Source organism: Lemur catta, chromosome 3, assembly GCF_020740605.2.
Source record: "Lemur catta isolate mLemCat1 chromosome 3, mLemCat1.pri, whole genome shotgun sequence".
NCBI lineage: Eukaryota > Metazoa > Chordata > Mammalia > Primates > Lemuridae > Lemur > Lemur catta.
Genome location: NC_059130.1, coordinates 52,987,426 through 53,014,190, shown reverse-complemented (window position 1 = coordinate 53,014,190; position 26,765 = coordinate 52,987,426). Strand labels below are relative to the sequence as shown.

The window sequence follows — 26,765 nt, the reverse complement described above, 5'->3', positions numbered from 1 at the left end:
GACTGCTTTTACAAATGATTTTGTTTATTAATGCAGTTTTATATATGATTTATGTTCTTCATGTTTATGTAGGTAAAAGGTTGGTATATATTTGCCTTAAATGTGAATGATAGACTATTGTTTACTTAGAGCAAAACTGAGATTATTTGTGCTAACAGTCATTGTTAGAAAAAAATTTAACTCATTAAACATAGATTTTTCTTGACTTAAACTTTATAAATCCCACATAACATTTCTGCCTTTTGTATGCCATGTCCTGTGCAAAGCATTGTGGATATAGCTGTAAATAAGAGTGAGACAGACACACCCTGTATTTGGTGGAGGTGGGGGATGGGGAGGCATTGCAGTGGGCAGAAGACTAAATGGGGAGGACTGCAGGAGTGGAGACGGTATATATAACTTTTCCCCAGAGGTTTGGCTGTGAATGGTAGGAAAGAAATAGGAGTAAGTGGTGGGAGCACAAAGAATCAAGAGAATTTTAGTTGTTCCCCCCATCCCCCTTTTTTTTTTTTTTTTTTGAGATAGAATGTTGTTCTGTTGCCCTGGGTAGAGTGCAGTGGCATCATCACAGCTCACTGCAATGTCAAACTCCTGGACTCAAGTGATCCTCCTGCTTCAACCTCCCAAGTTGCTGGGACTACAGGTGTGCATCACCACACCTGGCTAGTTTTTCTGTTTTTAGTAGAGACCGGATCTGGCTCTTGTTCAGTCTGGTCCCCCCCGCCCTTGCATCCTTTTTATAAGTTTTTAAGCATAATTGAATGCTAATGGGAAGATACCAGTAGAGAGATTATGCTAGCTTTGGTTTGTAATTCTGTAACTGTTGTCAGGTAATAATGTTTAATCTGTCTTACAGTTATACTTCTTGAGTGTAAAAGGAGATCTATAAAATCCTCATCTGCAAAAATGTCTCCATGGCATAACTTCTGTATATCTAGCACCTGGCATAGTAAGTGGCTCATAATAGGGGCTCAAAAAGTGATTTGTAAATGATTATACTGAATGTTTAATGTAGGTTCAGACACATAGTAATCTCAATAACTTTTCCTCAGAAGTTTGTTTGTGGATGGCAGGAAAAAAATAAGGAGGTGGTAGGAGAGGGGCATAAGGAATCAAGGGTAACTGTTGTTAGGTTAGGTCTCATTGATACACAGCACACTAGAAATATTAGAAGCAGGGCAAAAACACCAGGAGATGGAAAAGTCAAAAAAAGTTTGCTATCTTATGATCTAAGGATGTGTTGTGCAATGAGAATAGTACAGCGGAGAGTAAGACAGACTTTGCCATCATGATAAAGGAGAGAATTTATTGAAGCAATAGCAGAGCATGGTTTTTATACATTTTGCACTGTAGAGTTGGAAGATTCTGGGTCCTAGTCCTCTGTTGGCATTCTATTGAGGTCATTTCTCACCCATAATCATTGCTCAGGCTTTGGTTAGTTTCTTTAACTTAAAGATGCAAAATTCCTCAAGTGAACTCTGAACTTTTAAAAAATTTGCTTTCTAATAGAGTCATTTTCATACTGTGATTTAAGGCATTAAATTGTTTCAGTGTCTGGAGAAAGAAGGTTCTCAGCCTGGCGTTGAGCATCCCTGCTAATGGAATTCATTGTGATTCATCCTCCAGTTTTACTTCTGCTCTCTAGCACTCATCCTGTCAAATGTTTAAACTTTTTAACCCCTCTAATTCTGGTACTAAAGTACCTTTTCCTCACAATTAACTATGGCAGTGTTATATGATAATATACTGGAACAGTGTGAGGTTGAAACTTTTTTTTTTTTTTTTTTTTTGAGACAGAGTCTCACTGTTCCCCGGGCTAGAGTGAGTGCCGTGGCGTCAGCCTAGCTCACAGCAACCTCAAACTCCTGGGCTCAGGTGATCCTTCTGCCTCAGCCTCCCAAGTAGCTGGGACTACAGGCATGCACCACCATGCCCGGCTAATTTTTTTATATATATATATATATATATATTTTAGTTGTTTGGCTAATTTCTTTCTATTTTTAGTAGAGACGGGGTCTCGCTCTTGCTCAGGCTGGTCTCGAACTCCTGAGCTCAAACGATCCGCCCGCCTCGGCCTCCCAGAGTGCTAGGATTACAGGCGTGAGCCACCGCGCCCGGCCTTGAAACTATTTTTATAATAATACTAAGATGTTTTTTGCCTTTTCCATTGTGTTGACATTCATACAGATGGTACAAAAACAATGTTATGTAAAGCTGCTTTGTGCCTTAACATGAAATCAAGGCATTGACTTCAAACAGTACTAGTATTCTTCATTGTTGTGTACTCACAACAAAAATCACAAAATACACACATATGCACATACCCCAAATCTTATTTCACTTAACATTCTCAGTGAAACAGTAAAAATTGATAATTAAATCTTTATCTTGAGTTTAGGTTTTTAGAGTCATGTGTGACGAAGTGTACCTAAAGCGTTTGTGCCGTTGTTTGAGGTGCTAGCTGAATTAGCAGTTTTTTCATGGAACATCATTTTTACTTGAAACAGTGATTGAGTTGTGTATATGGCAGATATTTTCTTGAAGTGACGGACTTCATTTGTATTTACCTTATTTACTGCCATTTTTTGATTTTTCTTCATTTGTTCCTGTGGGTTCAAGTTAACATTTTGTGTTATTTCTTTAAAACAAGTTTGCTCCCACTTATCTCCTTTGTGCTGGTATTGTCAAATGTTACATTTCTATATGTTAAAGGTTTAGCAATACAATTATGCACATTGTTTTGTATGCTTGCTTTAGAGGACATATGAAATTTATACTGTGTTTTATAATTATCTAATTGCCTTTATTGGTGGTGTTTTTTTTTGGCATATGGATTTGAATTTCTTTCTGGGTTTACTTGCTTTCAACCATAAGAACTTCTTTTACTATTTCTTGTAAGGTGGTTCTGCTAATAAAAATTTCATTTTTGTTTATCTGGGAGTATCTATTTCACCTCCTGCCGCCCCAGACGGAGTCTCACTCTGTCGCCCCAGGTAGAGTGCAGTGGCATGATCATAGCTCACTGCAACCTCAAACTCCTGAGCTCAAGCAATCCTCCTGCCTCAGCCTCCCTAGTAGCTGGACTATAGGCGTGTGCCACCATGCCAGGCTAATTTTTTCTACTTTTGTTAGAAACAGGGTCTTGACCTCAAGTGATCCTCTTGCCTCGGCTTCCCAGAGTGTTAGGACTATAGATGTGATCCACTGCGCCTGGCCTTCACTTTCATTTTTGAAAGACGGTTTTGCTGGATGTAAGATTCTTGCTTGACAGGTGAACAGGTCCCCCCCCCCCCACTGTCACCTTCAGCACTTTGGATATGTCATCTCATTGCCTTCTGGCCTTCATTGTTTCTGATGAGAAGTTAATTGGTAATCTTATTGTGGTTTCCTTGTACATTTTGAGTTCTATTTCTCTTGTTGCTTTCAAGATTTTCTCTTTGTCTTTTAGCAGTTTTGCTATGATGTGGCTGGGTGTAGATCTCTTTGAATTTAATCTATAATACTTGGAGTTTGTTAAGCTTCTTAGGTGTGTACCTGAATGTTTTTCAGCAAATTTGGGAGGGTACCACTTGTTATTTCTTTGGATATCTTTACAGTGTATTTTTTTCAAACTGAAACTTTGTACTCATTAATCACTAACTCCCCACTCCTCCTCCTTCCTAGCCTTTGGCTGCCACCATTCTACTTTCCATCTCTATGAAGTTGAGTACTCTAGGCACTCATATAAGTGGAATTATACAATAATTGTCCTTTTTGTCTGGCTTGTTTCACTTAGTGGAATGTCTTCAGGATTCTTCCATGTTGTAGCTGTAGGATTTCCCAGAATTTCAATATTTTTAGGTATTGAAATTAGTATTCCTAATTCTTAGGTATTGAAACTTTTTTTTTTTACTTTTTGCTTGCTTTATTTTTACTAAACTTTTATGCTATTTTAGAATTATTGTCTATCTAGTTTTGCGTGTCATTGTATGTTCAGTTAGTGATTGGAAAAGTGAAACCAAACAGTTGATTTGCTGGTATGCTGTGCTATTTATGAGATGACTAATATGTAAGTTAAAATGTAATTTTGTAGTATATAATGTTGGCATTTTTTCTTTAAAAAAAGTAAATGCTCTCATAATACACTTTCCATTTGAATGTGGTTTTATGAAATTGGTGATTTTCAATTTTTTTTTCACTCCCAGTCTGCATATTTTTAACTCCCAGTCTGACTATGATATACTCCCAACAATAAAAAGATTCAATTTAGTAATGATTCCCTGTAGGGAGAGGGTCATAACTACCCTTCCAATGAGTGTGAATATACCCAACTACCCACCAAAGTCACTGGTTGGTGTGTCTTAACTGCATGTGGCATAATTAAGAGATTATAGTTTAATTCACTTTTATCCTTATCTAAACTTAGTCATGAGATTCAAGGCATTCTTTGCTTGTGACCATGGCCTGTCCACCTCAACTTAAAACTGTTATTTTGGTGATGACTGTCCTGAATATGTTGTCTTAGAGTGTTTGCTAAATCCTTCTCACTTGGGGGTAGGCAGTGAATGAATATTAAGAATTGCTATCATTTCTTTTTAAACTTGTTTGGAGAGTATTTGTGATTTGAGCTATTTTTTGTATTTTCCTTCAGTTTAAGGTTTTTGACAAATGAAAAATTTTGACTAACATATGAAATATCTCATTGGTAAAGTAAGTTCTGCAAGTAACTCTTATATATGGTCTTTTATTCCCTAAATAGAGACTCTACAGGGGCAGGTAATTCACTGGTCCACAAGCGGTCTCCTTTACGTCGAAACCAAAAGACCCCAACATCCTTGACCAAGCTGTCTTTACAGGATGGACAAAAAGCCAAAAAGCCAGCATGTAAATTTGAAGAGGGTCAGGATGTCCTAGCTAGATGGTCAGATGGCTTGTTTTATCTTGGAACTATCAAAAAGGCAAGTTACCTTAATGTATCTTTTCCTGCTTTTTCAGTAAACTTTTAATAACCTTAAATTTAACTTCATGTTTTTAATTTTAAGAGATCACTGTTAAGTATTTCTCTGTATTGCAGATAAACATATTGAAACAGAGCTGCTTCATCATATTTGAAGACAGTTCTAAATCCTGGGTTCTCTGGAAGGACATTCAAACAGGCAGGTGCTACTATTTCTTGTGAACATGATTTATACAGAAATTTAATTTTCTTCAACTTGTCACATTCTGGTGGTGTCTCCTGAATACAGTGTATTAAAATAATTCGTTATTACTTTTGAGGAGAGGTTGAAAACCTCAGCATAAACTGGATGTGGTGGCTCATGCGTGTAATCCCAATGACTTGGGAGGCTGAGGTGGGAGGATCATTTGAAGGCAGGAGTTCCAGACCAGCTTGGGCAACATAGCCTTACCCCATCTTGAAAAAAAAAAAAAGAAAAAAATGCAGTCTTTAAGGTGCTGTACTCTATATTATAGACTTAAGAAGAACAAGAATACTCTTAGAGTAGAGGTAGATTAAAGGACAGATGCATCACTGATTCAAACTTATAAACTATTGTTACGACCCTTCTAAGAACTTAGAAGAAAAATTTTTAGCCGCTAATATGAATAGACCTTTGGGATTCAGTTTAACTGTTACTTGCCTATATTTGTACAAAGCAATATAGAAAGCAAATACTTACTGGAAACATAATATTTACCAGATGATTTGGGAAATTAGGATGTACCAAACTATTTTAGAGTAATAGAAATATTCATTAATTAAAATTGTTTAAAATTATCATTTAATTATGGTTTTTTAATGTTTGGATGGGAAAATGAGGCTATATTTGGGTGCAAGTAAAAATGAATACAGATATCCCTTGGTTTGGTTATAGGTATGTTTCTTGTGGTAATTTTCATTATTACAAACTATAATTGCTGTATGCCCTTTGAATCTACTAGATATAGGTGTTTTCCCAGGTATTTCTTTCATGCAGATTACTTCATTTATAAAAAGTATGAATATTACAAATCTGAGTATTTTACCTGCTCATTAAAGACCCACTTTTGGTTTTCCTTTTCTTGGGTTAATAGGCCTGTTCTAAGACCTGTGTTTTATATCTCCTCTTACAGAAGAGAGATACACATTTCCTCCTTAAGGGTAGACACGTTTCTAAAGTATTTAGTGATTGAGTTTTATATTTAAATCCCAAGTACGACTTTATGGTAGGTTACTGCTGTTTTCTATTTCTTGATTTTACTCCTTATATTTCTCAAAGTATAAGAAAAGTTTTGGTAAAGGAATTGGAATGTTCTGCTTACCATCTATATAGTTAATACTCAGGGTTTAAGTAGGGCACTCAGTAGCTGTTACTCCAATAAAATGTTTTTCTAGAGAAACTTTTTACAATTCTTGGGAGTTAAGAGTTTAAAGGACTGAAATTACATTTTGATTCTGAAATTGAGGGGTCAGTAAGAAAAGTGTGACTCATAAAATGTAAAGAGATAGGTGATCTTTAACATTAGTAATATTGAAGAGATCTTATTACCTTGTATACAGAGTTCTTCCTTTTTTATTATTATGTAGACGTGGGTCTTTCTGTAGTGGAACTGGAACATTTAACATGCTTTTTGTTCGTCTTCCATTGGCTGTGTGTGTTTCTTTTGGCTTTTTAATCTTTTGGAGGTTCCTGTGGGTTTAATACAGTAGGTATTTTATTTTTTTGTCCCCTCTTTCTCATCTCTTTTCCTTTAAAAGTGGCAGAAAAGAAGACAACCAATGGTATATAAAGATAAGAAGGTTGTTGTGTGAGGGATGTTGTCCAACAAGTACTCCACCTAATATGTTTGTTTAGTGGCCTGTGGTTGTTAGGTCTTCACTGGTTCCTTATATTGTCTCTAGAATTGCAAAGGAATGCTCCTTGGTCATTTAACTTTTTGTAGCACACATGAAAGAAACACACATGAAATTTGTAGTTGCTGTAGAAATGAACAAATCAATCTGAAAACTGCATTATGGCAATTTCAGTGGTGGAGTAGTTTTAGTAGTTTTCTTCCCTTTAAGAAACCTACTAATAATAGATATATATCAAAATAAGTTAATAAATTAGAATAATATTATTTATTTAATAACATTCTTTTAAAAAGTTTGCATGAATAAGGAAAAATATATAATCATGTTAGTAGTCAAAGAAATGTACATTACAGTAGATATATTAGTGTATCATGTTAAGAGGTAAGTTCAAAGGGGTTTTCAGTTTTAACACCTAATGCTGTTTTGGTTTCTGTGAAATGATAAACACTCCTGCATTGCTGGTGGCAGTGTATATTTCTATTTTGGTTATTACTTTAGTACTTGCATTAAATGCATAAAAATATTCATACTCTTTAATCTGTCCAACGAACTCACTTCTAGCAGTTTATTCATAAGAAATAATTTAAAATTTAAAATTGAGAGCCTAAATGAGAAATGTTTGCTGAGCTTTATTTTAATGATAACAAAAAATAATAGCAAAAATTTTGGTATTTCTACGATGAAATGGCCAAGACTTCATAGTCAGTTGGATTTTGAATAAGGGATACTATAGAAGGCCACTAAGCTATATAGGAAGGTTCTTGTAAACTTGATGGTAAAAAAGATGTACTTTGATCTCACAAGTAAAGGTTATCCGGCTGGGCATGGTGGCTCAAGAGCCTGTAATCCTACCACTTTGGGAGGCCGAGGTGGAAGGATTGCTTGAGGCCAGGAGTGTTATTGTTGGTATGTGAATAAAGTTTGTGCATTGTGGTATGGATTGTATTGAAATAGATAACACAAGAACATTGGAAATGACACTTGTGTTAGGGTGATAAAATTCTAAGTTTTGTGTGATGGGTTTTTTTTAGAATAAAAATGTTTAAGGAAGAAATGATTTACTTCTTCAGGTAAAAAATATAATTAATATTTGTGGAACCCCCAACTTTTGTTACAGTAGGATTTTGTGAGGGTACATTTTTTGACACCATTATTTCCAGATTTGAGAAGCTGGAGATTAAATAGTTGGTGTTCAGCCTCTTTCATAAATTAGTAAATAAAAAGAAATGCTCTGAATCCAGATAGAAAGGGGTAATTTCCATGTCTTCCTTGCTTTTTTCCTTTAGTCTCATGATATTAGTGGTGTAGGATGAGTACATGAGTAGGTGTGTATTCTGGAAAGTAGCTCTAGTATTTACAGTACTCCCCCCCAGCCCCCTAAATCTCCTGTTCCCTCCCTTGAGAGTGGGAATACTAGAAATGAGTAATAAAGGAAGCTACCTGAGCAATTTAAATTGTGTCCTCCTACAAAAAGTAGATTAAATTATGAATGTAAACATTTCAGGCATCTTAAGTTCTTAAGTTAAAGGTGGGAAGAACACAGATAGGTAGCAGAGAGATAGCATTTTGTGTACAGTACTTTGTCTTGTGAAGCTTTATGGTCTACTTAACAAATGTCCATATGTGCTACACACTGAGTGTAAAAGTAGTTTTGTTATATGAGATTCTTTATGACTCTTTTAAATGTATGTTTTAAATATTTTAGGAGCCACTGGAAGTGGGGAAATGGTCTGTACAATATGTCAAGAAGAGTATTCAGAAGCTCCCAATGAAATGGTTATATGTGATAAATGTGGCCAAGGTAAACACTGATTTCTTTTAATTATTATGGAAATGTTTTGTTACACACTGAGTGCCCCTGTTGAAGATTTTACATTGGTATTTTGAAGCTATTATCCTAAGTTTATTCATCAGTTATAAATATATTAATGTAGGAAATGATAGTATTAAAATGCCTTCTTGAAATTGTGGTAGAGTATTACTTAATAAAAAAGAATTTGCTTTATGCTTTTTTGATATTAAGGATATCATCAGTTGTGTCACACACCTCATATTGATTCCACTGTGATTGATTCAGATGAAAAATGGCTCTGTCGACAGTGTGTTTTTGCAACAACAACAAAGGTATTTTTTAAGTGTTTTGGGCTAAAGCCCTAATTGGAATTTGTAAGGCACTATCAACGTAATGATTGTGTACACTGAAAGTTTATTTGGATGAAATGAGCAATGAATGCTAGGTAGAAAGAGGTGCTGTTTATTGTTTGACTAATGATGCTTAAGTGACTTGTAACTCTTCTTATACTTATTTTATGATAGTGTATGGAAATGGGGGCAATAATTTGAAGGAAGAACACAAAATGAATAGCTGTTATTAATTTTGACTGTTTTGTGATATGGTAGAAATTTGGAATGGAATTTTCTTCAGAAGTGTCAGAGATATTTTTAAAGTATAAAATTGTGTTTAAAATTTTAGCCTTCACTCTTCTAAATAATTTTTTTCTGTATAATATAGAGGGGTGGTGCGCTTAAGAAAGGACCAAATGCCAAAGCATTGCAAGTCATGAAGCAGACATTACCCTATAGTGTGGCAGACCTTGAATGGGATGCAGGTCATAAAACCAATGTCCAGCAGTGTTACTGCTATTGTGGAGGCCCTGGAGAGTAAGTAAATACAGTTATTTAGTGCCCTTTAAGTAATGTTTAATTGCTTACATTGTTTTTCTTACTGATTGTGGCATAGGAGTGATAGTGAACTGTAAATGCATGAAAGTTTCAGTAAAGAAAATTAGGGGGGAGGAAAATCTACCATTATTTTCATCACAAAAATAAATCTTTTCTAATTTTTGAATATGTCCATATATTTTAAAAATCTTGTTATAAGTCTGATTATTTTGGAAATTTAAAGTGAATTGTAGGCCGGGTACAGTGGCTCACGCCTGTATTTCCAGCACTTTGAGAGGACGAGAAAGGAGGGAGCACTTGAGGCAAGGAGTTTGACTAGCCGACATAGCAAGATGCTGTCTCTACAAAAAATAAAACAATACATTAGCTGGGCCTGGTGGTGCCCGCCTGTAGTCCCAGCCACTGGGGAGGCTGAGGCAGGAGGATTGCTTGAGCCCAGGAATTTGAGGTTGTGATGAGCTATGATTGTACTACTGCATTCCATGATTGGGAAATGCAGTGTTTCCAGAAATAATCCGACAGAATATTATGAGCTACTAGAGTAGAGCTTATAATTAATGGGCTACTAGAGTCCTGGGTATTAGCTTCTGTTGTTGCAAAGAGATTGTATTAACTCTTTTTGGTGATCCATCATATTTTCTTAGATCGTTTTGGGTTTATAGGTTGAAGGTCAGCTAATAACTAGTTATTTTTTCCATACAAGCTGATGCTAAGCCAAGTTGTGGATCATGTATTTGTACTACATTATTTCTTTTTAAAACATTAGTGAATAACTTTATTCTTAATCCTATTTAAATTTTAATTATTGGTTTCTTGTATCTTTCTTCCTTACCAGACTCTGTGCTTCTTATAAAATGGTGTGCCGTATAGGAGAATGCTGGGACATATAAAGTGTTCATTAATGAAAATGAATGAAGTTTTGGTTCTTCATTCTGCCTCATCTCTGATCTTGTGGAATTTTTACTTGTGATTTTTACTTGTGACATGACATTTTTGTAACCCTTCTCAGTTTTTGATCACCTGCAGAATTAAGAAACATCCTGTCTAGTTTTTAAAAATCACTTATAAAAGAGGCACAATGAACATTACCCTAGGGATTGATCTTTCCCTTCTGCTCATTTAAGGCTATTATTTAGGTTAAAACATTATTTGAGGCTGGGTGTGGTGGCTCACAGCTATAATCCCAGCATTTTGGAAGGCCAAGGCATGAGGATTGCTCTGGGCCAGGAGTTCAAGACCAGTCTGGGCAACATAGCAAGACCCCATCTCTGTAAAAAATAATAGCTGTGCATATTGGTACACACCTGAAGTCCTAGCATCTTGCAAGGGTAAGGTGGGAGGATTGCTTCTCTTGAGCCTAGGAGTTTTGAGGATACAGTGAGCTATGATTGTACCACTGTTCTCCATTTTGGGTTATAGAGCCAGATCCTGTCTCTTTAAAAAAACAAACACCCAAACAGTATTATTTGAAATAAGTAGAAATCATTATATACATTATTTTTATCAAGCAGATTATTCTTGTTCTTTATCAAAAGCACAAGAACCGTGTCTGATGTTGCTAACCACTCTAGCTTTAGTACCTAGCAGAGTATTAGTATTCTCTAGTCATTTGATGAACGCATGACCTGGCTTAAAAGCAGTCTTCTTACCTTTGCCTATGTATGGCTTACATTTAGTGTGAGACTCAGTTGGTGGAAGAAAATACATTATAGGCAGACCTTGAAGATACTGTGAGTTCAGTTCCAGACCACCACAATAAAGCGAATTGCAATAAAGTTAGTCACACAATTTTTTTGGTTTCCCAGTGCATATAAAAATTGTTTACACTATACTACAGTGTATTAAGTGTACAGTAGCAGTGTGTCTAAAAAAAAGTACATACTTTAATTAAAAAACACTTTATTGTTAAAATATGCTAACGATCATCTGAGCCTTCAGTGACTTATAATTTTTGCTATAAATCTTGCCTCCATGGTGGTTGCTGAGTGATCTGGGTGGTAGTTGCTCAGTATTGGAGTGGCTGTGGCAATTTCTTAAAACAACAATGAAGTTTGCCACGTCGATTGACTCTTTCCTTTCACGAAAGATTTCTCTGTGTAGTATGTGATGTTGCTTGATGGCGGTTTACGCACAGTAGAACTGTGAAAATTGGAGTCAAACCTCTCCACTGCTGCTGCTTTATCAACTGAGTTTATGTAATATTTTAAATCTTTTGTTATCCTTTCAACAGTGTTCACAGCATCTTCACCAAGGGTAGATTACATCTCAAGAAACTGGTTTCATTGCTCATCTATAAGAAGCAACTCTTCATCTGTTAAAGTTTTATCATGAGATTGCAGGAATTCAGTCACATCTTCAAGGTCCACTTCTAATTCTAGTTATCTTTCCATTATCTCCACATCTGCGATGACTTCTTCCACTGAAGTCTTGAACCCCTCAGAGTCATCCATGAGAGTTGCAATCAGTGTCTTCTAAATTACTGTTAATGTTGATATTTTGACCTCCTCTCATGAATCACAAATGTTCTTAATAACATTAGCGTGGTAAATCCTTTCTAGAAGGTTGTTAACTTACTGTGCCCGGATCCTTCAGAGGAATCACTATTTATGGCAGCTGTAGTGTTACAGAATGTATTTCTTAAATAAGAAGACTTGAAAGTCAGAATTACTCCCTGATTCATGGGCTGCAGAATATATGTTGTGTTAGCAGGCATGAACACATTAATCTCCTTGTATGTCTCAATTAGAACTCTTGGGTGACCAAGCTGTCAGTGGTAATACTTTGAAAGGAATCTTCTTTTTCTGAGCAGTAGGTCTCAACAGTGGGCTTAAAATATTCAGCAAGCTACGTTGTAAATAGATGAGCTGTCATCCAGGCCTGTTGTTCCATCGATAGGGCACAGGCGGAGTACATGTGCCATAATTCAGATTTTTAGAGTGGTAAAAGCATTAGCTTCAACTTAAAGTCACCAACTGGATTAGCCCCTAACAAGGGAGTCAGGCTGTCTTTTGAAGCTAGGCATTGATTTCTCTTCTCTAATCATTAAAGTCCTAGATGGCATCTTCTTCCAATAGAAGTCTGCTTGGTCTACATTCAAAACCAGTTGTTTAGTATAACCACCTTCATCAGTTATCTTCGCTAGATCTTTTGGATAACTTGCTGCAGGTTCTACATCAGCACTTGAGGCTTTACCTTTTATGCTATGGAGATGGCTTCTTTCCTTAAACCTCATGAACCAACTTGTGCTAGTTTCCAACTTTCTTCTGCATCTTATCTCTCTCAGCTTTCATAGAATTAGAGAGAGTTAGGGCCTTGCTCTGGATTAGGCTTTGGCTTAAGGGAATGTTATGGCTGGTTTGATCTTCTATCAAACTTTATTCTCCATGTCAGCAGTAATGCTGTTTTGCTTTCTCATCATTCATGTATTCACTGGAGCAGCACTTTTAATTTCCTTCAAAAACTTTTCCTTTGCAATTACAATTTGGCCAATTGTTTTGTGCAAAAGGCCTAGCTTTTAGCCTGTCTCAGCTTTTGGCATGCCTTTCTCACTAAGGTCAATTGTTTCTAGCTTTTGATTTAAATTGAGAGGCGTGGGGCTCTTCTTTTCCCTTGAACACTTAGAGTCCATTGTAGGGTTGTTAATTGGCCGAATTTCAATATTGTTGTATCTCAGGGAATAGGGAGGTTGGAGGGGAGGAAGAGTGATGGGGGAATGGCTGATCAGTGAACAGTCGGAAGTCACATAACATTTGTTGATTAAGTTAACCATTTTGCGTGGGTCTAGTTCATGGTGCCTCAAAACAATTGTAGTAGTAATATCAAAGATCACTGATCACACATCTCCATGATGGATATAATAATAATGAAAAGGTTGAAGTATTGCAAAAATTACCACAATATGACACAAACACAAGGTGAGCACATGCTTTTGAAAATATGGTGCTGATAGACTTGCTCGATTCAAGGGTGCCACCAACCTCATTTTATAAAAAACAAAGTATCTGCGAATTGTAATAAAATGAAGTATGTTTTTCCTTAGAAATAATGTCTTTTATTATTTTCAAATAAGGATATCATCATATCAAAACCATATGCGATGACACATGCCTGTACTCCCAGCTGCTTGGGACTGAGGCCAGAGGACTCTTTAACACAGGAGTTTGAGTCCAGTCTGGACAACACAAGACCCTGTCTCTTAAAAACAAAAACCATAAACTTACTGAAAAAAGAGGCTATCCTTCTTAGATGATTCAGTTTTAGCATCTGTAGCTGTCTGAAATAATTCTGTGGACCCATACACTGAAACATAAACTTGTCACAAAGCATTTATATCTGGTAGAGTCTTAGATGAGATTTATAATTATGTTACTAAGTTTATTAAGGCCAGGCACGGTGGCGCACACCTGTAATCCTAGCACTCTGGGAGGCTGAAGCAGGAAGATCTCTTTAGCTCAAGAGTACAAGACAGCCTGAGCAGGAGTGAGAACTCGTCTCAGGAGGATCGCTTGAGCTCAGGAGTTTAATGTTGCAGTGAGCTATGATGCTGCTGCTGCATGTCTTCCCCCCAGCGCCCCCTCCCAAAAAATTGCTACACTCCTCTTCTTTTTATTTTAATGGACAAGAATAATAGAGTAACAGTGGAGATATAAATGGAATGTTCATAATCTGAAAGCTGCCTAAAGCTATTTGATATTTGGAGCAAACAGCAGTACCTCTGAGTCGGGTCTTTCGTAGGGTTTAGAGAATTGATGTGGAAAAAAGCCCAGGCTTGTGCTTTGAGAGAGATCCTTTACTAGTATAGAAGCCAGGCATTGTTAACTAGAAATAGTAGATGAATCTTTCAAGAGTTTATAGATTCTCATGAATAAAAGAGAGAAGAGGGTTGAAATGGTTGGTATTACAAACTTTTTTGGAAAAAAAATTAGCACAGTATAGCAGAAATGTAATAGTTTATTCAGAACAGTATTCTGGATTATGCCACTTGGTTGTTTTTTAAAAAAATGAAAAAAAGTACTTCATCAAACAGTAATTTTAGTCTTAACTTTTTTTTTTTTTTATAGCTGGTATTTAAAGATGCTACAGTGCTGCAAATGTAAGCAGTGGTTTCATGAGGCTTGTGTGCAATGCCTTCAAAAGCCAATGCTATTTGGAGACAGGTGAGAAAGGCATCCGACCTTTACTGACTGATTTTTGTGGCTTTTTAATTGTGGTTATGTTTGTAGTTTCAGATGTCTAAAAATAGTTTTAACAGTGATTTAGAAAGGAGTCACTTCAGAGGGAAAATATTGAATAATGTACTTTAAATATACATAATATTTGTGCTTTTTGATATTATTTGAGGAAACTTTTGAGTACTTTCAATGATTACATTTGCTCTTACTGCCCCACAGTGCTCTAAACTATTCTTATTGGTACCTTTCCTTTAAAGAACTTCACAGGGATCCTATGACAGAGAATTGGAAAAGGCTATAGGACCTTGTTATAGACACAATTATGCCTTAGAGACAAAGAGTTTCTAAAAGCAGTCTTAATGTGCTTTCTGTATTAGGATAATGTGGAATAGCGGAGTGAGCTCCAGAAATAAAAATTAATGATAGATTACTAAATTTGGCATTAAAAAACCTGGGTTTATATCTTGGCTTATGCCACTTAATTTTCTCTCTGACTTTAGGAAGGTCTTTTGCTTGTATATTTTTGGGCTTATCTTATTACCCGTTATTTTGAACACTGAATGAAATGATATATATGGGGTCAGCCATCACAATTCCTAACATACTCAAGCCATTAGTAAACTATGGGTGCGTATAAATCCTGTGAACTTTGAAGGTCTCTAATGGTTCAAAAAGTTTTCTCTTCCCTTCAGGCATAAACAATTTCATTTATTATTAGAAAAGAAATTCATTAAATCACAGTTTTATAGTTCAAATTATATTTTGATTTGAATATCAGTCCTTACATCAACTGTAGGATATTCACTTGTTCAATACGAGCTATTACTGTTAAATAATTTATCCTTAATTACTCAGTGTAAAACTTTCCCCCTTTTCCTTAGGTTTTATACATTTATTTGCTCTGTCTGCAGTTCTGGACCAGAATACCTCAAACGTCTACCATTACAGTGGTAAGCATGGAAATTTGTCTTTTTAAAAAAAGAAGGCATATTTTTAAACCTACAAGATGAAACTTTTTATATACAATTCCATGGCTTAAATAAAAATTTGATCTTCTTTATACCTGCCTTTATTTCTTTTATTTATCCTAAAGCCTGATGTCACCTTCACGAAGGATTATCTACCTTTTTTGCTAAATTAATAAGGCTATTCATTGTGGAGTGGCATAAATGTAGCTTTCAGACAACTTTTAGATCTTCAAAATTCTTATTCTTGTTTCTGATTCTTTGGACCTTCAGAATAGCATATAGTAGAAGAGAGATAGGTATAACAAACATGCCAATTTCAGCCTCACAGTGTAGTAATTCTTGTGCTACGCTGTGCTACACTTGTGCTACAGTGGAAGGTGTTGAATTTTGGAGATTTACTAATAAAATGCTTTTGGTAAGTATTTAAAAATTTTTGCTGGGTTTTACATATTTTAGGAACATAAGAGTTAACTCATGAATCAGGTAAAATAAAGTCTGGTAAAGTCTCATCTGTTCTGTAGCTTATATGTATTAATGGTAATGAAAACACCAAACTTTTGATCATAGCTTATATTTTCTTAAAGTCAGATCTTTGAATGCATTTGAAGAAGTAATTCAAATACGTTTAAGTTTATAGTTACTATTCAGGACAAGTAAATATTTAGTCAGTGTTTTCCAATTATTTTCATATATAATGATTTTTTGTTTTGTGACTATGACTTGTGATATTGATCGTTCTGTCTACCTGAATACTTCACTTTTGGTTTTTAATTACTGGTTTTGTAAAGAAACTGTATGATTTTCTTAATAGTAACTAAAAACCATTGTTTTCATATATTTTGATTATTTTTGGATTCCAGGGTAGATATAGCACACCTATGCCTTTACAACCTAAGTGTTATTCACAAGAAGAAATACTTTGATTCTGAACTTGAGCTTATGACATACATTAATGAAAACTGGGATAGATTGCACCCCGGAGAGGTAGGTGGACTTAGAGCTAACTTCATTAGCCACTTGATGTCTTTTTTGTTTTGTTTTTTGTTAAAAACAACTAAGACACATGTATAAGTCAGCAACTAAAGTAGAATTTTATTTTTAGTTCTGGGGAGAAATAACTTTGGTAAAGATATCAGGACCAGCCTTTTCATTCTCCTGTTTGTTGCCTGTTGAGTCTGGGAAATTGTAGAAGGAGGAAATAAATTATTTGATTCTTCCACTTTCTGAAGTAAAAATTATTGTAGTTAAAGATACAAGGGAGGGAGAAATTCTTAGTATTGCATATCTTACTCATGATTCTGCCTCCTTTTCCTCTAAGTTTTCTGCAAACTTAGAGATGTAACCAACATTCTTTCTTACTCTCTTTTTGGTACTCCCTTAAATATCTCTGACTTCCAGGAAAGGTGGGATCCGTTGATAGTGTTAGAATAATGAGTTGTAGAGTGAAGCTGTTTGAGTTAAAGATTATATCCCTTCATTCTGACATCCCGTTTTGTTTCTTATTTGTGAAGTATCACCTATGCTGATTTACAAAGAGTCTTTTTTTAAAGGAATATAAAAGTAGTACATGTTCATTGAAGATTTTGAAACTATAGAATAGCAAGCACAAAAAGGAAAATAACTAGAAATAAGTTTAATGGTTCTCTTATTTTTAGCATTTATTTAGAATTATTGAAATACAAATATTAACTATGCTTAGGTTAAAACTCACAAATTTGTTTTATAATAGGTGGAATTTGATGTGTGCATTTTAGTCATGCATTCTTTTTTGAGGTAAAAGTTGTGCAAACTGATGAGTAATTTAGTTTACTTTCTTTCTTTTCTTTTTTTTTTTTTTTTAAAGACAGAGTCTCACTCTGTTCCCCAGGCTAGAGTGCTGTGGCATTGGCCTAGCTCACAGCAACCTCAAACTCCTGGGCTCAAGCAATTCTACTGCCTCAGCCTCCCAAGTAGCTGGGACTAGAGGCATGTGCCACCATGCCCGGCTAATTTTTTATATATATTTTTAGTTGTCCAGCTAATTTCTTTCTATTTTTTTAGTAGAGACGGGGTCTCGCACTTGCTAAGGCTGGTCTCGAACTCCTGAGCTCAAACAATCTGCCCGCCTTGGCCTCCCAGAGTGCTAGGATTACAGGCGTGAGCCACTGCACCCGGCCCTGATGAGTAATTTAGGAAGAATTTCTGCATTTGTAGCTTTTAGACATGAAAGAATTTGTAAGGTTCATATCTAATAGGATAACAAAGGTTTTTTTGGGAGTTTTATGGGACACCTGGGAAAATATAATGCATGTTTTTTCAGTTGGTAGATCAGCTCCATAAAATAAATACCGGCAGGATACTTAAGTTTAAAATTTAAGATATTGAAATTCAATTGACATGTTTTGAGTGTTAGATAATGGACTAAAATACTAATTTTTGTTAAGTTCACTGTTAAATGCTTCTTTTTGTAGATGAAGTTTGAGAGAAAGTGAGTGACTTGTAAATTTGATAAATTTTAATAAACTAATAAGAAAAAAGTAAGAGATAAGGCACTAGTAGTGACTCTAGTGCCTTATGCCTTAGTCATCTTTATAGTCATCTTAATATTTGATGCTCTAATGTATTTATTTAAAAATTCTTTCTAGCCATGACTCTTTTAGCACTTCATATGCAGATGTCTGTATACCTGTTAGTACATTTTATGTTTCATATCATGAAATTCTACAGTAGTTACTTGATGTAGATAGTGAGTATACATGTAAAAACTCAAGTTGTATTTATTTCAAATGCTATAATTTTTTGCTAAGATTTAAATTTTCATGTTTAGATTTTATTTTTGAGGCTGAAAATATAAAACAAAAGTGACAATCTGTTTTTCAAGGAAAGAGTTCAATTTATGAATTTCAGGTGTCTCGGCTCCAGTTGAACTTCTGATACATATTAGAAAAAATTTACTTCAGCAATAGATAACGTTTTTCTTTTTGTAGCCTATGAGGTAATGTCTTAGAAATAAAAAAAAGTTTTGCTTTTTAAAAGAGTACTTCCATTTTTTTAGCCATCAAATTTATTATCAGAACAAGTGACTAATGATCATTCCCATTGCTCTTTCTCTTAACTAAAGTAAGAAAGTATCCAGACTTCTTATGTAAATGTCTCATTTGCAGATTCTGGTTATTGACAGATTGAAGCTCAGGTTTTTAATTCTCTATATTAATCTTTTACATCTTTATACTATAATTATAATTAGATTTTAGGGTAAGATCTTAATAATAAAGAGATCATAAAATTTATGTGGGTCAGTGATATTTATTCAGTGTTTTTAATTTAGTTTACATTTATTTTATTTTACTTTTTTGAGACAGGGTCTCGCTTTGTTGCCCCAGCTAGAGTGCAGTGGTGTCATCATAGCTCACTGCAACCTGAAACTCCTGGGCTCAAGGGATCCTTCTGCGTCAGCCTCCCAAGGAGCTGGGACTACAGGAGTGTGCCATCATGCCTGGCTGATTTTTCTGTTTTTTTTGTAGAGACTCTTGCTCAGGCTGGTCTCCAATTGCTAGCCTTAAGTGATCCTCTTGCCTCAGCCTCCCAAAGTGTTGGGTTAACAGGTGTGAGCCGCTGTACCCGACCACTAATTGAGTTTATTTTGTTTTCAGTGACATATACCAGCAAAGATAAGAAACAAAGGTAATACAAATAATGAATTATTCCAAATTGAACAGGGAATCTTTGGGTAACTGAAATTGAATTGCAAATTGGATTTTGTCACTAATTCAAATTTAGTTAACCAAAATTTCTTTTTGTTTATATTCTTGTTCAAAATCTATTTTATTTACATTTCATAATCGAGTACTTTGAAGTATTTGAGTCATTTTTAGCATCTGTTCTTATTATACATAATATAGAATATATAAACACTTTCCCTAGAAATTTCTCTTCAAAAATAAAACAGGAGTTGTGATTTTACTTTCTTTAAAATGTGGTTTCCTCCCTCTCCCCACCCAGGTAAAAGAAAAAAAATCTTGTGATGATGTGAGAAATTGATTTTTCTTTAAATGGCATTTTGCTTAGGAATATATATTGCACACCTAGTCACAGGGAGGCACTTATCCCTATTTACCGTTCCTGAACTTTGATTTTATATATGATGATAATGGCTGAACTTTAATGGTATTTTTTATATTATTTTGGAAACCTAGTAAATATTTACATTTGTAATTAGTTGGCTGTAATTACATATTGAGTCAGTGGTATTCTGTTAGGTGTATTATGCTTTTATTTTTTTCTGATTGTCATATAGGAAATACTATGACCTGTTTGTTAAAGACTATTTTTTAGAGCAGATTGAGGTTGTCCCTTTCCATCACAGGTGTTGGTGTTGCTTCTTCCGTTATCACCATCCCCACCGGAGTGGTACATTAGTTACAGTTTATTGAACCTACATTAACACATCATTATTATCTAAAGGTGTGTCTTCTTTTAGTACCAAAAAGAAGTTTCAAAAATCTTAAACTTCTTTTGAAGTTAAGATCCTTTTCATATTGAAAGGCAAATTTAACATTGATTTATTATATATACATATTTTTTAGTTGACTGTTGTGTAGGATTGTTGGGAAGAAAAGCTAAAATTTTTGAACCATATTAGAAGATGATGATAGTTTTATACCATGTTGCCTTCTGTGGTTTTTGTATGTCTTTACAACTTGGTGCCTTAATGATTATCATGTAGACTGAGTATAGCTGTTTGAGGAACTATATATAATATATTTTGAAATATTTTCTTTGAGATAGTAAAAATACTTTATAACATTTGAAGCCACAATAAAGTTCTCCTAAAGTTTTTTTTTTTTTTTTTTTTGAGACAGAATCTCACTCTGTTGCCCGGGCTAGAGTGCCATGGCATCAGCCTAGCTCACAGCAACCTCATACTCCTGGGCTCAAGCAATCCTCCTGCCTCAGCCTCCCAAGTAGCTGAGATTACAGGCATGCGCCACCATGCCCGGCTAATTTTTTTCTATGTATTTTTAGTTGTCCAGCTAATTGCTTTCTATTTTTTTTTTAGTACAGATGGGGTCTCGCTCTTGCTCAGGCTGGTCTCGAACTCCTGAGCTCAAACGATCTGCCCACCCTGGCCTCCCAGAGTGTTAGGATTACAGGCGTGAGCCACTGCGCCCGGCCCTAAAGTTTTTATTAAAGTCAAGTCTCACATTGTTGTGTAAGATTGTTTTGAGGAGTTTAAAATGAGATATTAATACATTTTGGAATCTGCATATTGTCATTTGTCTTTGATTCCTAATGTGAATTGAAATCCTAGCTGTAACACCCTATTTTTGTGTTAACTGTGGTCTTAAATTTTAAAACTCTAAAGTTGCTAGCAGAGGAATAATGTATTGAGTGCTACCTCACTTTTGAGGGAGATAGGGAGAAAAGCTTAGATGAACTCAATGAAGTATTATCGTTGGAAATGATATTAAAGGAAAATATATAATAGAGGTAGTATAGTACTTTTAAGTAAAAATTTAAGAAATCTGATTAACAATAATACTTGGGGACTTGATTGTTATATACTAAGCACGTATAGTGTATAGGCTGGCAACATATTACTTAAGCTCTTAGCTTAAGCCTAGGTGGTGTGAAACTCAATATTGGTAATAGAAGGGAAGAGTTATACTATAAATAATAGCATTTATGTCTGTGTAGAAATATACAAACCTGAAAATAAAAGGGTAGTATGAGATTAGTATCTGGAGAGAGGAGCAAAAAGGATTAATCTGTTGAAAATTATATTGTAAACCTCATGGTCAGATGGAAGGCGTATGATATGATGCTCTTCAATGCAGATTATCTGATTTACACGATAATAATTGTACTTTCAGTTTGCAAAACACAGAAAAGGAGCCCTTGGCCCCTTTATATAGTTAAAATATATAGTTCTGTGCAAAATAGTCTGTGGAGTGCTGAAGGACTTTGCAGATAAAATTTCAGAGAAACCATAGAGAATAAGTACCAAAAGAAAGTAGGGTTAAGGCTGAGTGTGGTAGCTGATGCCTGTAATCCCAGCACTTTGGGAGGCTGTGGCGGGAGAATTGCTAGAGGCCAGTAGTTCAAGATCAGCCTGATCAACATAGTGAGACTCCTTCTTTACAGAAAATAGAAAAATTAGCCAGGCGTGCTGGGATGTGCCTGTATTTCCAGCTACCTGGGTGGCTGAGGCAGGAAGATTGCTTGAACCTAGGAGTTTGAGGGTGCAGTGAGCTGTTATGACACCACTGCACTCTAGCTGGGCAACACAATGAGAGCCTGTCTCAAAAAAACCCAAAACAACAACAACAAAAAAAACAGGTAGAGTTCATTGTCCATTGTGGTTTTGAAAAGTAAAAAGGAGTGGGTTTCAGAAATTAGGAAGTGAGTTTTATTGTTGATTGTTGAAAAAATTGAAGAGCAGATTTTTCAGATATATTGTTCATGAAGATTTAAAAAAACAGTAAGGGAAAACTCTTATTAAAATAAGTCATGTTAAATATCCTGATTTCTTTTTTGATATGCTTAGCAACACTGGTTTGTCACATGCCCAGGGCATGGTGTAGGCATAGTACAACCTGATTTCAGGTAAGATTAAAATGTGAACTGGTTACAGTAAAAATTAAGTGAAAAATAGTAACAAAATCAATGCTTTGGAGACATTTTTGAGGGAGACTCTAATGGAAGGCCACAGGGTTCTGTCTTTGTCTCTGCCCTCACAAGAAGGATGACACAATTAGGAGAAAAGATTATCTGGAATAGTGAGCTGCAAACAAAATGAAATTAACAACAGTTATAAAATTTTGCTTTTAGGGTAAACACAAACAACACAGTACCTATGTATGATAGAGGATACTTGATTTGATAGCAGTTCATCTGGTAAGATTTCAGGGTTGTGGTGTTGAGGGAGGAGTAGGAAGAGGATACAATTAGCCAAAAGCTTAACATGAAATAATCATGTGATGTGATTGTTAAAAATTTTAACCTAATCTTATACTTAGACATGGTGGCTGCTTTCAAATATTTGAAGAGCTGTCTTGTAAAAGAGCTCCAGGGAGGAAGGTTTTGCCCTATGGAATGGGCTTCCTCGGTAGGTGCCTCATCAGCTTTTATCAATGGTAATAATTAAGTCACAGTTGAATGACTATCTCTACTGCAAAAGAGATTGCAATATTGCTGGAAGGGTGAATTAGATCTAGGATCTTATTTGGGCTTTAAAGTCTGATTCTGTCATTCCTCCTTTAATAGAAATTATCATTGGACACTTCAAAAATTACAATAGGAGGAGATTGTATAATATACCAGTGTAATATAAATGAATGAGGACCTAATTGTCCTATTACTTGTATATATATATATTTTTAGCACTGAACACGTTGGCGCAGAGTAGCCTGTCAGTGAATGTTGGATAAATGGACTTACTATTAGTAGGGTTTAGGTTCTAGCTCTCTCACCAACTTACCAGGTGAATTTGAGCAGTTCATTTAACCTTCATATTTGTTAATTCATCTGTAAAATAGAGTTGGAGTAGATGACTTTTAACTCTCTTCTAGCTTCAGCATTCTATTTGGGAGATTTGTTTGCTCTTTCATGTAAAGCAGTTCTGAGGTTTGATAGTTTCAACTGATAAAGAACATACTGGCTGTAATTTTAAAAGTCAAGTGTGATATTATATTTTGGAAGTTTTTTTCTTTTTTAAGTTTTTGTGGCTTTAATTTAGGATGGTCCTTTTATAATTTATAATTTTTTGCTAATGGGCCCCAGTCTTTAACACTTTGAACAAGAGGTAAAAAGGTCTTTTAGGGAAAGCCCTATTGGAACAAAACAGAATATTTTCTAGAATTGAATATTTAGATTTTAAAATGGTTTTTGATGATGAAAAATTACTGAGCCATTTAGGGCTAACTAAAGTCTGTAATTGTTATGAAAATAAAATTGTCCATGTTCACAGTATTTTTAAAAATTTTAGAGATTATTTTATGCTAATATTAGAGGTATTGGGAAATTAATTGGTATGTTTCTCATTACTACTTATACTCTTTCCTGTTGATATCTATTAGAAGTTTTTATGGTAAATATTAAAGTAATTTTAATGTATTATTTCCCCAGGTTCTAGAATTTTAAAAAATTTAACAATAACTAATAATAAAGTCCCGCTTTTGTAGTGGTCTACAGTTTGCAGTTCTTTCACATATTGTTTGATTCATATAATCAACGAATAAAGCAATTAGTGCAGGATTTATACTGCCCCTTTTGTTGGTGAGAAAGTAAGCCTTGAGAGGTTAAATGACTGTAGGTCACGTAGTCAGTAAGGATTTGGCATTAGAACTTAGGCCTTCTGACTACCAGTCAGAACACTTTTTTTTTTCCTCTACATCACATTGCCTCTATCTAGCACCTGTGTATTACTAATTGATGAAATTATAGTGCGTTAAATTGTTTCTTGATACTTCACAGCTGGCAGACACACCAAAATCTGAAAGATATGAGCATGTTCTGGAGGCATTAAATGATTACAAGACCATGTAAGTTGATTTATTTTATGTATCCCTATGAGGGAGACATTAGTAAGTATAAGGAATAATAGCATTGTTTAAGAATTGTGGGATTGGTATATAGAACAAGTACATACCATCTTAAATTTTTTAATGTCCTGTTCTCATTCAGCCAGAGTGAGGCTGTGATTCTGAGGGCTTAGAAAAGGGAAGAGTAGTCCTTCTCCTGAGAATGGTGGGTGGTAGGCATATTAGTATCTCCAGGGGGAATTTGGCCTGTTCCATTGAAAAAGCATATTCAACAATAACTTACTTCTATAATGTAATCTACTGAAAGTAAAATAAAATCTTGTTAGCTGGTGGGAATAAGCAAAAGATGGGAAAATATTGTAGAGAGTATGTTTTTTTTTAAAAAGATTGAGATTTCTATGGTTTTAAGATTAGTTACTGCCATCACTTACAGAAAAGTAATATTACTAGTTTGAGTGGTCTAAGATAATTAACATTTGATATGTTCTTGTATAAATCTTCTCCCCTCCTTTTTTAACTAGTGTATCTATATTTCTTGAAAATATTTTTAAAATGCAGAAATTTTATAAATGCGTGTGTTGACTCCAATAAACTTTTGAATTATATTATAAAATTTGTTTGCAAAAAGTTGCTATTTTTAATTTGACAGCATTTCCTCTTTACATAATATTATGATAACTATTGGCTAGATCTTTAGATCACTTCAAAAAGCCATAATGTACCTGGACAATTATTGTACTGGTAAAAATATTTTACAGGACAATGAATTCTGAATTTCAACTTAGGATGCCAGAAATACATCTGTTCCTGTTATGGTAGAAATGGAGGCTCCCCTTTTATTAAACCTGCAATAAGTGGAAGAACATTCCAACCAATTGGTAGAGGTTCTTGTGTCCAGGCAGGCTTCACTAGAGCTAACATAGATGGAGAAGTTTGGGAATAAGGTCCCTAAGAACTAAAGGAAAGGGCTAAGGAGCATATTTTTCAGAGGCCCAAATCCATACTCCACTGAAATAATACTTCTTTGCCCCAGGTTATTTCCAATTTCAGATCTGGCATACCAGACACTCATTTTACTTCCTGGGCCTGTAGGATTGAGTTCTATAATACTTCATTTTCCAGTGCTATTTATTACCTGTTATTTTTGACCAGGGTTTCTCTACTCACAGATCCAATCTGAAATAGAATTCTTCCTTTCCTAAAACTTTTTTGAGATATTTCTAACAGTTGATGTGCATATATGGAAAAACATATTGGGACTAAATGATACCATTCTTTGCTATTTATTCCTTTAAAAAGTTAGTTGTCATGTTTAAAAAGACAAGTAGGCATGTGCTCTTCTCCGTTCTTGTCCCATCCCTTCCCCCTATCCTATTCTACTGTGGACTGGCTCTAGGCCACATAAAAATCAAGGAAAGCAAGGGGAAAGGAGTTTTTGTAGTACTGGGTGGGCTTTCATGTATAAGAAACTTATATCTGAAAGTTATGAGTTAGGGTCTGCCATGTATATGTGTTCAGTTTTTAAAATTTTAGTTAATTTCTTTAAAAATTTAGGTTTATGTCTGGGAAAGAAATAAAGAAGAAGAAGCATTTGTTTGGGTTACGCATTCGTGTTCCTCCTGTGCCACCAAATGTGGCTTTCAAAGCAGAGAAAGAACCTGAAGGAACATCCCATGAATTTAAAATTAAAGGCAGAAAGGCATCCAAACCTATATCTGATTCAAGGTAAAAGTTGATCTGTGACTTAGTTTTTCTCTTTAGCTTATTTGTAACTAAATATGTGTATTATTTAGTGTCATTAGTATATTTGAAAGTACAAGTGGCAGTTACCCAGATTTTTTTCCTATCAATAATTTCTTGCTTAGACAAGGTACAAAGAGTTGATGTTAGATGCTTATTTGTTTATTTAGATCTTTGGCCTTCCAGGAATAGACCCTATTGATTTTTTTTTTTTTTTTTTGGCCTTTGAAATTCTGTGTCGGAAACCCTGTTGATTTTGTTAGCAAACAGCTTAAGAATGGCCTATTCATTTGTTTGTTCACTTATTTTTCATTTATTCATTTGTTCATTCAGTACATTTATCAAGTGCTTTATTATCTAACTGCTGGGGATACAGTGACAAGGTAGATTTTCTTTCTGCCTCAAGGAGTTTACATTATAGTGTGGAACAAAGGTGACAAACAAAATAATTACAGATCATGCTAGTGCCATTTAGGAAATAGCATACTATTTTATTTTAGACTTTGCTGGTATGGATAGCGATGGGGCATGGTACTTTAAAAAGGCATAAAGAAGGACTATTTAAGATAATGTTTAATAATGTCATGAGATTAGTTTAAACATAAAACAAATTTTTGAAAAAGATATTATTTAGGCCAGATGTGGTGGCTCATGCCTGTAATCCTAGCACTCTGGGAAACTGAGGCGGGAGGATCACTTGAGCTTGGGAGTTTGAGACCAGCCTGAGCCACACTAAGACCCTGTCTCTACAAAAAATAGAAAACTTAGCTGGGCATGGTGGTGCTCACCTGTAGTCCCAGCTATTTGGGAGGCTGAGGCAGGAGGATTGTTTGAGCCCAGGAGTTTGAGGTTGTAGTGAGCTATGATGAGG

At 35.0% G+C, this 26,765-nt stretch overlaps 1 protein-coding gene across 6 annotated transcripts in view; it reads left to right on the top strand.

The window, feature by feature from the left end:
* MTF2 (metal response element binding transcription factor 2) overlaps positions 1-26,765 on the top strand; it is a 60,299-nt gene that overhangs the window by 25,349 nt on the left and 8,185 nt on the right. For 2 of the 6 annotated variants that reach the window (XM_045547518.1, XM_045547520.1), the window contains exons 2-11: positions 4,739-4,937; positions 5,054-5,135; positions 8,517-8,612; positions 8,835-8,935; positions 9,324-9,472; positions 14,554-14,649; positions 15,546-15,614; positions 16,493-16,616; positions 24,087-24,154; positions 25,709-25,879. In XM_045547518.1, the coding sequence (XP_045403474.1) occupies positions 4,739-4,937; positions 5,054-5,135; positions 8,517-8,612; positions 8,835-8,935; positions 9,324-9,472; positions 14,554-14,649; positions 15,546-15,614; positions 16,493-16,616; positions 24,087-24,154; positions 25,709-25,879 (1,155 nt within the window). Of the gene's footprint in view, positions 1-856; positions 950-4,738; positions 4,938-5,053; positions 5,140-8,516; positions 8,613-8,834; positions 8,936-9,323; positions 9,473-14,553; positions 14,650-15,545; positions 15,615-16,492; positions 16,617-24,086; positions 24,155-25,708; positions 25,880-26,765 lie in introns of those variants that run through there. The other 4 variants (XM_045547521.1, XM_045547519.1, XM_045547522.1 and 1 more) reach the window with 4 other exon arrangements.